At 41.9% G+C, this 15484-nt stretch overlaps 1 protein-coding gene across 6 annotated transcripts in view; it reads left to right on the top strand.

Moving 5' to 3' along the window:
* The window catches only part of Psma3 (proteasome subunit alpha 3), a 26595-nt gene continuing 11111 nt past the window's right edge, over nt 1–15484 (top strand). The window contains exons 1-7 of one of the 6 annotated variants that reach the window (XM_017314996.2): nt 1–324; nt 3285–3394; nt 5312–5485; nt 9451–9533; nt 14037–14160; nt 15211–15312; nt 15390–15463. In XM_017314996.2, coding sequence (XP_017170485.1) covers nt 5465–5485; nt 9451–9533; nt 14037–14160; nt 15211–15312; nt 15390–15463 — 404 coding nt within the window. In that variant the 5' untranslated portion in view covers nt 1–324; nt 3285–3394; nt 5312–5464. Of the gene's footprint in view, nt 325–665; nt 720–3284; nt 3395–5311; nt 5486–9450; nt 9558–14036; nt 14161–15210; nt 15313–15389; nt 15464–15484 lie in introns of those variants that run through there. The other 5 variants (XM_030246616.1, NM_001310595.1, NM_011184.5 and 2 more) reach the window with 5 other exon arrangements.

The following is a 15484-nucleotide window of genomic DNA, read 5'->3' on the forward strand; positions in this document are numbered from 1 at the left end:
TTCTTTTTTTTTTTTTTTTTTTTTTTTTTCTTTTACTATTTTCTGTTTCTGAAAAGAAAGTATAACCGGTAATCTGATAAAAAGTTGAAAGTATATTCTCTGAATTTGAAGCTAAGAATGCAAACTCTCACAGAAAAAAATTAATAAAATAAAGGGGGGAAAAGGCCCCCAAACAACAAACAAAACAAAAAAAAGGAAGACAGAGTTGTTAAATACTAAGAATAAGTGAGAATACGTCCTTAATTCTCATTATGACAAGCCAAGACGATGGAATATTAGCCTATGAATCCATATATATTTTGAGCTACAGGTGAATTTATCAAGGTAAGGGATTTTGCGCATTTCTGAGATGCATGTGTCTGTTTGGGGATGGCTATTAATCCTATTTTTCGGAATTGCAGGTTAAAGCCTAATTGAAAAACAAAAACGGGTAAACCTAAATTAAGGAATAGCCAAATAGTTTTTTTTTTAAAGATATCATAAACCTGAGATTGACAAACAATTTCCATAACTCTATCCATAAAACATACAAACATATAGGACGAGTCTCCTGGGATGATTTTAAAGTATAAGAGGTGTCTTGAAAGGTTTAGATTCTTTCCAAAGACGTAGTTTATGTAATGGGTATTTTGTCTGCATTTACGTCTGCGTACCAGGAGAGGGCATCGGAGCGGAACGCACGAATCTACAGTTACTGATGGCTTTGAGACGCCATGTTGGTATGAGAAATTGAGTTTAATTGCTGAGCTATATCTCTCTGAACCAATAGTTTAGGCTCTGTAAAGTAGTCCTAGGATCGGGTGTAGTGGCGCATGCCATTGAAAAACCAGCCTTTGGGAGGATCTCTGAGTTCGAGGCCAGCCTAGTTTACAGTTCCACCTCAGCTAAGTCTACACAGAAAGAAAAACCCCTAGTGAACCGAGGACCTAAAGATTTAAAAACGTTAAGCTTCGAGTGCCATAAACACTAACCCTTTCTGCCTTCACAATTCAAACTGGTTTATTAATGGCTATTTAGAACTTGGTAGATAGAATCTGGAGGTACTCTTTATCTTTTGCAAATAATTTATTTATAGGTGGCGTGAGGTAGCTCAGGCCTGTAATTCTAACATTCAAGAGGCAGAGGTAGGAGAATTGCTAGATCTTTTCTTAAAACAAATAATGAGCCAAATATTTAAAGCAGCAGGACGTGGTGGCACTGACATGGTGGCACTGACATGGGCTTTGTTCCCTGTTCTGCTGAGGAAGAAACAAACAGATCTCTAAGAGTTCAAAGCCAGCTGGGTCTACATAGGAAATTTCAGGCCAGTCAGGGTTGCACATTGAGATCCTGTTTCAAAAGAAGAATTATAAAGCCGGGCAGTGGTGGCGGGCTCGCCTTTAATCCTAGCACTTGGGAGGCAGAGGCAGGCAGATTTCTGAGTCCGAGGCCAGCCTGATCTACAGAGTGAGTTCCAGGACAGCCAGGGCTATACAGAGAAACCCTGTCTGGAAAAACAAAAACAAACAAACAAAAAAAAGGTAAAATTATAGTAATAACTACTTTAAAGATAATTGGATGTGTATAAAATATAACAGTACCTATTTTGATAAAGTTATTGAGTATTATAGAACCACTGTTTAAGTGATTTGTTAAAATCATATTACCTACTTTTTGCAAAGCTCTGTTAGTTGCTGGGCCTTGAAAGTTCATCACCCTACAATAAAGAAGTGTAAAGCCTTACCCATTTCACAAGTACTACTTCTAGAAGTCATTTGAAATAACTTTGAAAACAAACAAACAAACAAACCCATTTAAGTCTTGTACGGAATCAAGCAAATGTGCAAAGGACCTCAGCTTTCACCTCAGAGCCTTCCTCTAAGATACAAGGTAAAGCAATAATCCAACTGCCACGGAAGCAGGACGAGACCCCACACTGTCCGGGGATTGATGCAGCCGATACAGAGGCACTCAAGTGCTGTGCACTGCACACAAGCAGTAAATTATGTAGATGTTTAGCTGGATACTTAAAATTTGTAGAAGTTATAGTTCATCTTTGAGGTGAGCCCTCCTGTAAAGATGGCCTTAAATCAGAACCCCCCAGGAAAGAACTACAGCTACAGTGCTTTATTGCTATTGATTTGGGAGTTTGTCATTATTATTTTTATTATTGTTGTTGGTTTTTGAGACAGGGTTGTCCTGTGTAAGAGCCCTGGCTGTCCTAGAACTTGATTTGTAGTCAAGGATCGGCTTGAACTCACAGAGATTCGCCTTCCTCTGCCTCCAATGTACTGGGATTAAAAGGTGTGTGCCACTATTGGCCGGTCTCATGGTCTCATTTGTTTTTGTTTTTGTTTTTGTTTTTGTTTTTGTTTGTGTGTGTTTTTAAGACAAAATTGTGTTATCTAGGCTAGCCTGAAATTCAAGAGATCTTCCTGCCTCGGCCTCCCACATATGAGATTGCAGGCCCATGCCACAACACTAAAATAGTACTAAAGAACTTTAATCAGAATTAGGGAAGTGTTTTCTCCAAGTAAATTCACATCTTTTACTTAGCCATTCGTTCAGGAATAAAGTATAATCACTATTCACAGTGTTTTCTCAGCAGGAAGGAGGAACAACGGAATTTCTGCTCTCCCCTTCCCTTCGGCATCCAGTTACCCAGTAAACCTACAGATCTGAAATCCATTCACACATGTCCTTGTTACTGCTCTAGTCCAAACCATTCTTCATTCCTAATCATCTACAAAGATGCAATAGCGTTCCAGTTATGCCTGCGTTTCCCCATCTATCAGGGAGAAACAAGAGATGGTCTAAAAAGTTAAACCAAACCATGTCAATTAGCTGCTTAAGAAAGGTCTGATAGCTCCACAGTAGAAAACTAATAAGGTGAATGAAATGATGGACTGTCTACATTTAGCAACTATGGGCATAAGGACATGTTCAAATAGCAATCCTCAGACATTAAAATTAATGAGTAAAAAGGTAAAGAATAGCAAGATGTTTACCTACTCCCAACTTATCATCACATAGTTTCCAATTACAATTATAAACGAAAATGCAGAAACAATAGAGAAACTTTAGAGACATTAAAATGATCGTTATTAGTAATAGAATAGATTGTCCACACCATTTACCTCCTGCTACAACACTCTGACATGAATGCAAACTAATGGTGTAGTAGTATTCCCACTGGAAGTGAAGCACTTGACATGAAAAGAAGTCAGAAAAACTAAATTAATGAATATCCGGTTTGTTTGATTGTTTGGTTTTTTTTTTGTTTGTTTGTTTGTTTTTTGAGACAGGATTTCTCTATGTAAGTAGCTATGGCTGTCCTGGAACTTGTTCTGTTGACCAGACTGTCCCAGAACTCAAGAGATGTGCCTGCCTCTGGCTCAGAGTGCTGAAATAAAAGGTATGTGCCAATACAGATTTTTTTAAGATTTATTTTTATTACTTTTAATGTGTGTGTGTGTGTGTGTGTGTGTGTGTGCTGCCTAACCTGGGTGCTGTGACTCAAACACAGGTCCTCCAGAGGAGCAGCCCATGCTTTTAATTGCTGGGGCATCTATCCAGTCTCAGCATTAACATCTCCTAAGAATACAAAGATTGTAAACGCTGAGGTTGATGGCATGGCTCAAGGGTTAAGAGCAAAGAAACTCACAGCCACTTGTAACTCCAGTTCCAGGAGATTCAAAGTCACCCTCTGTTCTCTGTGGTCACCTGTTCTCACGTGCACACTTCCTCCCCTCAAACATGTAAAAATAATAAAAATACTACTACTAAGCAACCCTTTTTCCACACTCGGAGGGAGGCTGAAACACAACGAATGAAATGTGTGCTGTTGGTTTTTCTTTTCTTTTTCCTTTTTTTTCTTATGAAAGACATTACCTAGGCTTGGAGTGATAAACCAGGGTTGTAATTCCATCTTTAGGTAGAGGCTGAAAGATTAGGAGTTCAGTGCCATCTTTGGCCAGCCTAAGATACTTGAGACTGCTTCAACAAAACAACGAACCAAAATAAAGTTGATTGATAGTGGGTTTTTAAAAATGTGTTTTTATTGATGTTTGTTTTGTTTTCTTTTTAGACAGGGCTCTTATATTGCAAGCTGGCCTCCCGTCCCTGCCTTCTGCATCACCCTGCTGGAAAATATTTTCTAGCTATATAAAATAAAAGTCTCCAGATATTTATTTATTTTGTTTTTTTGAGACAGGGTTTTTCTGTATAGCCCTGGCTGTCCTGGAACTCACTTTGTAGACCAGATTGACCTCGAACTCAGAAATCCGCCTGCCTCTGCCTCCCGAGTACTGGGATTAAAGGCGTGTGCCACCACGCTCGGCTCAGATATATTTTTTTAAATAAAAATATTTCTAACGTTGTATTTACAATTGGGATTTAAAATCCACCCACCACTAGGTCAGGTTCCATGCCCACTCCTTTGATTTATCTGTTGCCCTCCCTCCACTTAATACTTAAGATCATAACCTGATAGTTGTTAGAATGAGCCGAGCAACTGGAGTCCCCCAAGCCACCTTAGCCTTTCCTAACGCTAAGTCTCATAATCTTCCTAGTAGGAATGAAGATATTCTAAAGAAGCTCTTGTGCTCCTCTTTTTGATAAGACTCCAAGAAACTGGAACTTCTCCAGGAATTACATGCTGGGTGAAAGAAGGCTGAAGCCTGCCTGGTTCCAGCCAGAGGGACAGCTTTCTCTCACACATAGATTTCACACCACCTTGCAGGAGAGGCTAAAGTTGAAACCATGATGGAAAAGGTATCACACCTTGACCGAGGCTGCTTAGTTATGCACAGCAGTTGAACCAAACGTCATGTTCGGACTCTGATGATGAACTTGGTCGGAGGATGGGGGGGTCAATTGCCTCCTTTTGTTCCTTTTCCTTTTTTTTTTTTTTTTTTTTTTTTTTTTTTGGTGTTTTTGAGACAGGGTTTCTCTGTGTAGTCCTGGCTGTCCTGGAACTCACTTTGTAGACCAGGCTGGCCTCGAACTCAGAAATCCGCCTGCCTCTGCCTCCCGAGTGCTGGGATTAAAGGCATGCGCCACCACGCCCGGCTTTGTTCCTTTTCCTAAGGTGGGTTTTTCCTTCCCCGACTTTTAAGAATTCCTGTCTGTGTGGGCTACAGAGGACAGGTGCCCAAGCCTGTCCTCCTTAGGATTATTAGCTACTTAGGACTATTAGGAACTAGGCTCTGACCTTAGCTCTTCCAATACCAGTTTCAGTTGACACAGTAGCAACTTCTCCAGGGAACCGCCTCTATGGTTTCTGCGCACGCGCGCTCTCTGCTTTTTTTTTTTTTTTTTTTTCCCCCTACAGTTTTCGTCCCAGCCCACGGAACAAGCCGCAAGAGGAAAGGCTATTGGTGGAGAGCGCAGCCAATGGGCGAGCCTGTTACTAGCCTGCGCCGTGTGCGGCGTAGGAGCGGCGCTTGAGGCCTGGAAGCGTTCCGCGGCCTGCCGGGTCAGCACCATGAGCTCCATCGGCACTGGGGTGAGTCTCTCCGCGCCGTCTCTTCCAGTTCGGGGTTGAAGGCAGTGAGGAAGCCCGGCTGCGGCTCGGAGGGCCGCTGGATCCCCGGCGCTGCCCGAGTCCTGGGGACCCGCGGCCTCTGTCTCGGTGACCCCGGCTCCCGCGGCGGTTCGGGCCGGTCCTGTCCGCCCCCGTGCAGCGACAGCCCCGGGTGCTGAGTCACTTTAGTCTCATGCTTAAGGAAACTGAAAGTGGAGACTCGCGGGCCTGCCGCAGTGCGAGCTCCCCGGCTCGACCCTCGAACGGCCCCTTGCAAGCCCCTGCTGGTCGCAATGCCTCGGCCGGATCGCCGAGTGCGTCGTGCGGCCGCCGCCGGCCCATGCAGGTGCTGCGGAGCTGTGTGCTGCGGTGCTGCTGACTCACAGGCCTGCCCGGGCTTCCCGGACGGAACCTAGTTAGTGGACGTTCCCTGGAAACGGGACACCACCTAGAAGAAAGGCTGGATCTCATGAGTCCTTGCCTTTCCTTTGCGTTCTGCTTTTCGCGAACAAGCTATTTTAAGCGAGTCTGTAAGCATTTAAAGGGTTATCTATGGGCCTAAGCGCCTCCGATTTGTAAGGAGTATTGAGGATTTGCGAGCTGGACTTTAATTTGTTGGGGCTAAATACACCCAGTGTGTGCAGCGATTTACCCCACCTTTCCTTTGTCTCCATATAGAACTACTTAACAGTCTCGATTATTTGCAGTAGAGGTAATGAATGAATAATGCGTTTCTTGGTTATCCTTGTTTCCCCCATTATTTTGATGCTCACCAAGTGTGGTGCACCCCTTTAATCCTAGCACTTGGGAGGTAGAGGTAGGAGGATCTCTGAGTTCGAGGCCAGCCTGGTCTACTTAATGAGTTCCAGGACAGCCAGGACTATGTAAAGAGACCCTGTCTTTAAAACAAAACACGCGCGCGCGCACACACACACACACACACACACACACAAACAAAATAAGATTTGCTGCTCAGAATTAAACTCGCATACTGTGTTCTTATGCTTAGAATTAAGTGGTTACAAGATATTAATACTATGTAATACTTTTGGGATAAGTGCTCAATAATATGTCTCAGCAAATTGGCTTTGCAGTTGTAGTAATGTTATCCTCTGTCAGTGGTCAATCCATGTGGAATATTTTAATATGAAAGTAACCCTGAGTTTTAGGAAGTTTCACGGTTGAAGGCTTGTTTTCTGGCTGTCTTCTAAGAATTGTAAATACCAGTATTTGTCAGTCATTTTGGGCCATTTGGTTTTCTTTTTTTTAACCCCTACTGCTGGGCAGTTGGGAAGGCCAGCCGAGGGCCTCAAGAGCTAGTAGGCAAGCACTGAGCCCCAAATCCTATATTCAATTAAAGAAAATAGTGAGTGTGTGTGTGTGTGTGTGTGTGTTTGTAGGGGGTGGGGTTGAGATAGAGCCATACTGGCCTAGAACTCTGCATCTTTCTGTGTCAGCCTCATGAGTGCTGGGACCCATCCGTATTGCTTAGATATGCAGCAAGAAAGGATTATTATTTAATTTTGAATTCTGTATGGACAATCTTCCGTTGTCTTCAGCTTAATGAACATTTCAATTCTGGTTGTTCAAATGAAAGTCCATTAGTTGTCTTTTTTTTTATTTTATTTTACACCAAGAGCTGTCCATTAACAAATCTGTGTGTTTTTTACACAGCATCATTTATGCCTAGGGATTAAACTACAGTGTTTGTGCTGCCAGACAAGCTCCACTCCTAGATCCATGGTTCTGTCTGACATTTAATGGTGCTCCTAAAAGCTTGTTTCCTTTCCTTTTGTGTGGTCAGAGCCACCATTGTTTGGAATATCTGAGCTCCACACCCACACTTGTCTACATTTGTTTTAGCCCAAAGCCAGAGTGAATTTTTTAAAAAATTTCTATGTGTATGTATGTTGCACCACATATGTGTCTGTTGTCTATCCAAAGCCAGAAGAGGGTGTCAGATCCCCTGGAATTGAAGCTATCGAAGTGGTTGTGAACCACTATGTGTGTGGGTGCTGAGAATTGAACCCAAGTGCTTTGGAAGAGCAGCAAATGTTCTTAACTGCTGAGTGTCTTTCCAGCCAGAGGGATTTTTTTTTTAAAAGATGTATTTATTTATTTCATTTTTGTGTGTACACTGTTGCTGTCTTCAGACACACCAGAAGAGGGCGTAAGATACCATTACAGATGGTTGTGAGCCACCATGTGGTTGCTGGGAATTGAACTCAGGACCTCTGGAAGAGCAGTCAGTGCTTTTAACTGCTGAGCCATCTCTCCAGCCCCAGAGTGATATTTTTAAATACTTGAATTTGGGCCTGTGCAATGCCACCAAGACTTAATTTTAATACCTAGGTTCAGTCTCTGAGATGCTGAGTTCCATTCTTTTTTTTTTTTTTTTTTTTTTTAAGATTTATTTATTTATTATATGTAAGTACACTGTAGCTGTCTTCAGACACTCCAGAAGAGGGAGTCAGATCTCGTTATGGATGGTTGTGAGCCACCATGTGGTTGCTGGGATTTGAACTCTGGACCTTCGGAAGAGCAGTCGGGTGCTCTTACCCACTGAGCCGTCTCACCAGCCCCTGAGTTCCATTCTTAAGTCCCAAAAAGTAGGAAGAGAAAATGAACTCTGGAAAGTTGTCCCATGACCTCTTGAAATGCACCATGGTACACACACACACACAATAAATAAATGTTAAACAGACAAAACACATGAATTAGATCGTACAACTGCTCCGGTTCAACACCTCATTTCATCAAGAGTAAAATGTAGGGGGCTGGATGGCTCAGAGGTTAAGAGCACTGATTGTTCCCAGCAACCACATGGTGGCTCATAACCGTCCATGAAATCAGGTATACACGCAGGCAGAACACTGTATACATAATAAATAAATAAATACAAAGGAATAAAATGTAAACAACTCCCCCAACCTAGTTTGACTCTTTAGCACCTTTGGAGTTTTTTCACCCTTGTCTTTTTTCCTCCACTTAGAGTGTTGAAGACACCTTTGGTCCTTGGCTTGGGCTGGGCTAGGCTAACAATGCTTTTTTTTTTTTTTTTTCTTAAGTTTTATGTGAGCCGGGCAGTGGTGGTGCACTCCTTTAATCCCAGCATTTGGGAGGCAGAGGCAGGCAGATTTCTGAGTTCTAGGCCAGCCTGGTCTACAGAGTGAGTTCCAGGACAGCTGGGGCTACACAGAGAAACCCTTTCTCGAAAAAAAAAAAAGTTTTATGTGAAAAAAGTTCTAGTCTTTCTTAAGATTTACATCCATTGCTTAATTTTTTTAGATTTATTTTATGTGTATAAGTTTTTGTCTGCATGATACATGCACTTTTTAAAAAAATATTTATAAATTTTATGTATATGAGTACACTGTAGCTGTACAGGTGGTTGTGAGCCATCAAGTAGTTGCTGGGAATTGAACTCAGGACCTTTGCTTGCTCCAGCCCCACTCATTCTGGCCCAAAGATTTATTTATTGTTTTATGTGAGTATATTGTAGCTGTCTTCAGACACACCAGAAGAGGGTGTCAGATCTCATTACAGATGGTTGTGAGCCACCATGTGGTTGTTGGGAATTGAACTCAGGACTTTCTGAAGAGCAGTGAGTCTTCTTAACCGCTGAGCCATCTCACCAGCCTGATATATGTACCTTATACATGCCCATGGAGGTCAGAAGAGGCCGTTGGATCCCCTGGAATTGGAGTTACAGATGGTTGTAAAGCACCCGTGAGTTCTGGGAAGCCAGTAATCCAGGTCTTGTGCAATAGCAGCAGGTGCTCTTAACCACGGAGCCATCTCAGGCTGCGCTTCTCTCTCTCGGAGCAGCTTCTGTTAGGATAGAACTCACGCCTAGTGTGTGAGCTGTTTAGAGAGAAAAGTTGTCTAAGTGTTGTTGCCAGGGACTTTGGTGTAAACTTACTGTTTGTTGTTCTCTTTGTTATTAGTATGACTTGTCAGCCTCTACGTTCTCTCCTGATGGAAGAGTTTTCCAAGTTGAATATGCCATGAAGGCTGTGGAAAACAGTAGGTAAGAAGCCCTGTTTGATTTGAAGTGAGTGTTTTAATCTCTTCCTTTGTATGTTTGGTAATTAGGCTTTGTTGTGTTGCTTTAGCATAAACAAGTGTCATACCTTGAGTAATCTCAACCTCCTCCCTCGTGGCCCTCCTCAGAGCTCTTGAGTAGATCTCCCATCTACATTTGTGTTCCAGGGCTCAAACAGGTAATCAGACTTGCAGTATATACTTTCACCCAGTGAGCCATCCTGGTAGATTATTTTATTTAAAAAAAAAAAAAAAACAGTTTTGGTGGTGATAGCTCACACCTTTAATCCCAGCAATTGGTAGGCAGAGGCAGGTGGATTTCTGACTTTCAAGTCAGCTTGGTCTACTGAAAGGGCTACACAAAGAAACCCTGTCTCAAAACAAAACAAACAAAACAAAACAAAAAACAGCCATGGGTGGTCTGGAACTTGACGTGTAGGACAGAGTGGCCTAAGGAGATTCTTCTGTCTAGGGCTGGGATTAAAGATGCATTTTTCCCCTGTGTAAATCAATCCTGGAACTGGAGAGATGGCTCAGAGGTTAAGAGTGCTTGCTGCACAGTCATGAGGACTAATGTGTAGAGATCCTAGTACCACTATCAAACTGAGCTCCCAGCGGTTGCCTATAATTCTAAATGTGAGAGTTCCAGTTTCCTCTTCTGCTCTCTGTGCATTACCCACCCACACATATGCACATACACTAACACAGGTCCACACACTTAAATACAAACCTTTTGCCAGGTGGTGGTGCACACCTTTGGTCCAGCACTTGGGAGGCAGAGTTGGTGGATTTCTGAGTTCATGGCCAGCCTGGTCTACAGAGTGGGTTCCATGTTAGCCAGGGTTACACAAAGAAATCCTGTCTCAAAAAAAAAAAAAAAAACAAAAATCTTTTAAATAAGTGGGGAAAAGAAATGTTGAGACTGTAAGCTCAGTTGGTGTAGTACACACAGAGTTCTGGGTTTGACCTCCAGTGCCCCATGAGCTGGATATGGTGGTTAAACAGCTAGGAAATACTTCAGCTATAATTTTAAGATTGTGTTCATATCGAAAGGTGATTCATTTTTTTTCTTGTGGTGGGTGCACGTCAGGAAAGCGCTTTGCTGCGACAAGTACCTGTTAAGTTTAAGAAATACCAAAATAAGTAATTAGTAATATTCAGGTAGGTGCCTAAAAGCACTATACTTGAACTACACATTGCTGCGATTCTGTTTTCTGAAAGGATTCTCTTAGGGGTGGAGAGATGGCTCAGCAGTTAAGACTGTAAGACTGTATTGTTTTTGCAGAGAGCCTGAGATTGGTTCCCAGACCGATGTGGCAGCTCAGGGGAGTCTGACATGCAGTCTTACACATCCCCTTAGGTTGTTAGGCCTAAGATTGATTTACTTTCTGTGTGTGTGCATGTGTGAGCAGAGATCAGAGGACAATTTGTGAATTGCTTTTTTTCTGTTACGGGATCAAAGATCGGTTTTCATGGCTATCCACTCAATCATCTTACCAGCCCCACAGACTTTCATACCTTTATTTTATTTTGCATACTCAGTATATTTCTCAGACTGACATAGGACTTCCTGTGTAGCCTAGGCTTTAAAACTTGTAGTCCGCCCGGCTTCAACCTTCTGAATTCTGGGATTTAAAATTTATTGGGGAATCTCAAAAAACATTTATTAGTGCAGGATATAGGTTTTACCATTACTTAACATATTAGAAATAAAAGCTGAAAATTAAATATTAGTTGATTATAGAGAGGTTTACATTGCTTCTGTTAAGATAATAGTCCTGCCTTCCCTGAAATATTTTTTTCTTAAAAATTTTTTAAAAGGTTTATTTTTATGTATATGAGTACACTGTCGCTGTCTTCAGACACATGCCAGAAGAGGGCATCTGATCCCATTACAGATGGTTGTGAACCACCATGTGGGTGTTGTGAATTGAACTCTGGACCTCAGGAAGAGCAGTCAGTGCTCTTACCCGCTGAGCCATCTCCCCAGCCCCCCTGTGTGTTTTTGAGGGATGTCCTAACCAGACACTGAGGCAGACACCCGAGCTTGACTCTGGCTGGACTACCTGCAAATGATGGGCATGTAATTGTTTTGCTTCAGGTTCTTCATTTGTAAAATAGATGTGAGAATATTGTTTTCCAAAGTTATTATATAAATTAGCAGTGTAATGTAGTTCACTTGTACAGTACTGGGTAGCAGTACTGCCTGGCGTGTGTGGGTCTTATGTTCCGTCCTCAGCACCACACAAAGAAAAAGGAAAGTTTTCCTCAAAAAAGAACAAGCTGATAGGAGAATTTATTGGTCTTAAGAACAAATACCTAATGATAAAACTGCTCACCTACTTACTATTTAATATTATTCCTAATAAACATTACTAATGATATTTATTAAAGTGGCTTATAGTTGTAAATAGTTACCTCCCTTTGTATATAAGTTTTACATATTCGGGTTCAGCCAGCTAGAGTTAAAAAATACTCAGAAAAGCCAGCCATGGTGGCTGAATCTTTAATTCCAGCAGTCAGGAGGCAGAGGCAGCAGAATCTCTATGAGTTCTAGCCCAGCCCAGTTCACAAAGTCAGTTTTAGTAGCACAGTCAGGGCTACACAGAGAAACCATGCCTCGAAAAAACCAACAAAAGAAAGCCAAGAAGTTAGAAAGGGATCAGAGTGTAGCTGATTGGTGATGTGCTTGCCCAGCATGCACAAGGCCCTGGGTTTGATCCCAGCACCACACAGAGACACAACAAAGACAAGCAGGGCAAGTCCCTGTAGGGCTGGAGATGTACCTTAGTGCTGCGTGCTGACTAGGCAGGAGGCAGAGTGCAGTTCCAGCATGCAAAGAAAAATGGTAAGTTTTGTAAAATTGAAAATAGTTGCATATTAACGTTAATAAACAAGTTAATGAAATGAAAATCAGAAAGAAGACCAGGGATGTAGCTGAGTTTAGAGCAGCTGCCTAGCATATGCAAAGCCTGGTTTGATTTCTAGTGCCCCTCTACACCAGCAAAAAATTGGAAAATAAAGTAAGAAACATATTTTAATCTGAAAATAACATTATTTTCCATTATTCCATATTATTATCCATATTTTACTTGAGATTAGGAGCAGAGTTGTAACAGAACATAGATTTTATTGATTTGTATATTTACTAGTAGTATATATTTATTGCAGAAGAAATAGATGAACAAAATAAAGAAAAATACTTAGATTAGTTTTATTGTATGTAGCTGTATCTTTTCTTATGTATGTTATGTACCCTTTTGTTCGTTTGTTTTTGGTTTCTGAGACAAGGTTTCTCTATGTAACAGCCCTGGCTGTCCTGGAACTCAAAGTTCCAGGTTGGCCTTAAATCCATCCTCCTGCTTCTGCCTTCAGAGTACTGGCGAGCACCACAGCTGGGACAGGGTCTGCTGGGCCTGGAGTGGCAGGCACCTTTGATCCCAGCACTTGAGAGAGGCAGAGACAGGTTGTTGTGAGTTCTAGGCCAGCCAAGGGCTACATAGCAAGACTGTCTCTTTGTTGCTATTGTTTGAGACAGGGTGCCACTACACCTGGCCTCTAGTTTTTCTCTATTTTTTTGTTTTTGTTTTTGTTTTTTTCTTTCAAGACAGGGTTTCTCTGTATCGCCCTGGCTGTCCTGGAACTCACTCTGTAGACCAGGCTGGCCTTGAACTCAGAAATCCACCTGCCTCTGCCTCCCAAGTTCTGGGGTTAAAGGCGTGCGCCACCACTGCCTGGCTTGGCCTCTATTTTTAAGTATTTTAAAGTGGGCCAATAAGCTGACTCCTTCTTTGGGGCACCTGCCACATCCTGGTGGCCTGAATTTGATCCGAGACCCACATGGTGAAAGGAGGGGCGTAAGTCCTTCTGTCTGTCCTCTGTTCTCTGCACACATGACTCTGAGAGCACACATATGCAGGTACACGCAGAATATAGGTAAGTCCAATAAAGTGCTGCTGAGTTTAACAATAAAAACACATGTTTAAATATATTTTACATGGTTTAAATACTGTATTTTATTTATTGTTAAGGTCCCCTGTATCTTAGGTTGTCCTTCAACTCACTATGTTGCAGAGGATCACCTTGAACTTCTAATCCCTTTGCCTCTAGTGCTGGGATTGTAGGTGTGTACCACTATGCCTAGTCTTTGTGTAGTGCTGGGCAAACGCTACCAATTAAGCTGTCATCTCCAGTTATAAATTAGCCTTGGGATAAAGTCTCCTTCATATAGCCCAGGTTGCCTTCAGCTTCCCAGGCACTCCTTAGGACTTTGGGCGGTTGATGCTCTTACCTCCATCTCCCAGGCGCTAGGATTAAAAGTGTGCTCACAGCTTTTTGTATTTGTTATAGTGCTGGGGAATGAATCTAACACTTTTTTAACCTGGGCCATCACTCTATTATCTGAACTGTAGTCAACCCTTTGAATTTTTTTTTTAATCTTACTAAGTTTCTTCTATTTCAGCTAAAAAAAAATTTCTTCTTGTTTCAGTACAGCTATTGGGATCAGATGTAAAGATGGTGTTGTGTTTGGGGTAGAAAAACTAGTCCTTTCTAAACTTTATGAAGAAGGCTCCAATAAACGTCTTTTTAATGTTGATCGACATGTTGGAATGGTGAGATCACACTTTAAAATGTTCATCTTTGTTTTCTTGACTTTCTTTTGATATAACAAAAATACAGTAAAGTCTCTTTTAAGAGTTCATTCATTTCTTAAGTATTAGGGCAGTAATATATGATTGAGCAGCTACAGTAATAAGTTTATTATTGCATTTTGATCAACTCAATGTCTAGAACAATTTCATAATCTTACTGGTAGCAAGAAAACACAAGTTGTTTTTAAGATGAGAGGGTGAGGGATGTGGGAGATACAGACATGAGGTCTTAACAGCTCAGATCCCAGGGGATGATAAGTACTCAGGGGGCAGAGGATGTTTAGCCTTTTCCAGCCCTCGAGGGATACTTTATCCCAGCAGAACACTTTATAGTAAGGAACAGGGAGAGGAGATGACATAAAGTGAAAGAAAGGCCGATTGAAGGAACGTGAGTAGCTTCTAGGCATCTCGGCTAAGTCCTGAGGCTGCTGTGTAAGCTCAGGTGCAAGCCAGACCACAGACAAACCCTGGCATGCACTGACGGCACCGTGTGGAGAGGACGCTGTATTCCGCAGGAACTGCCGTAATAAGAACATACTGAACTGTCTTCACCCTGCTGTCAAGACAACTGGTAGAAGGCAGTTGTGTCGTCCTTTAAAAGGGGCACTTGAGGGCGGAAGAAGTTTTAATCCGATTCTAGGCGCTCAAGTGTGTCCTTTTCTTATAGAAAGCCTTCGAGCTGTTGGCATTCTTCATACTTAGAAATTGGTTGGGCCGGGTAGCTTAGGCCTGTCATGACAGTTACTCAGAAGGTTGAGGCAGGAGGATTCCAGGTTCAAGGCTCACTTAAGTTACATAGAATTTGGCAAAATGTCAGACCCTAAAAGGGATAGAGAAAGTTTTAAGGCCTAATTTCTTCTTTCTATACCTGTCATCAAAATGCCTTTTAAAAACTTTTAATCAAAGATAGTATTTGATACTTATTTTTAAAAACTATTCAATACGCTAATAATAAGCTGTTTGCCTGTGGTTTGTTATAGGCGTGTCTGTTCAATTGGTCCTTTTTTCCAGGCAGTTGCAGGTTTGCTGGCAGATGCTCGTTCATTAGCAGACATAGCGAGAGAAGAAGCATCCAACTTTAGGTCCAACTTCGGCTATAACATTCCTCTAAAAGTAAGTTGACAAATATGCTGATAAAGTTTTGAACAGTAATGGAAATGTACTAGTAAAGTCTCTTCTCTTCCTCCCAGCATCTTGCAGACAGAGTGGCCATGTATGTACACGCCTATACACTCTACAGCGCTGTTAGACCTTTTGGCTGCAGGTATGAAATTTTGTGAAACCT

The sequence above is a fragment of the Mus musculus genome, chromosome 12, assembly GCF_000001635.26.
Source record: "Mus musculus strain C57BL/6J chromosome 12, GRCm38.p6 C57BL/6J".
Classification (NCBI taxonomy): domain Eukaryota; kingdom Metazoa; phylum Chordata; class Mammalia; order Rodentia; family Muridae; genus Mus; species Mus musculus.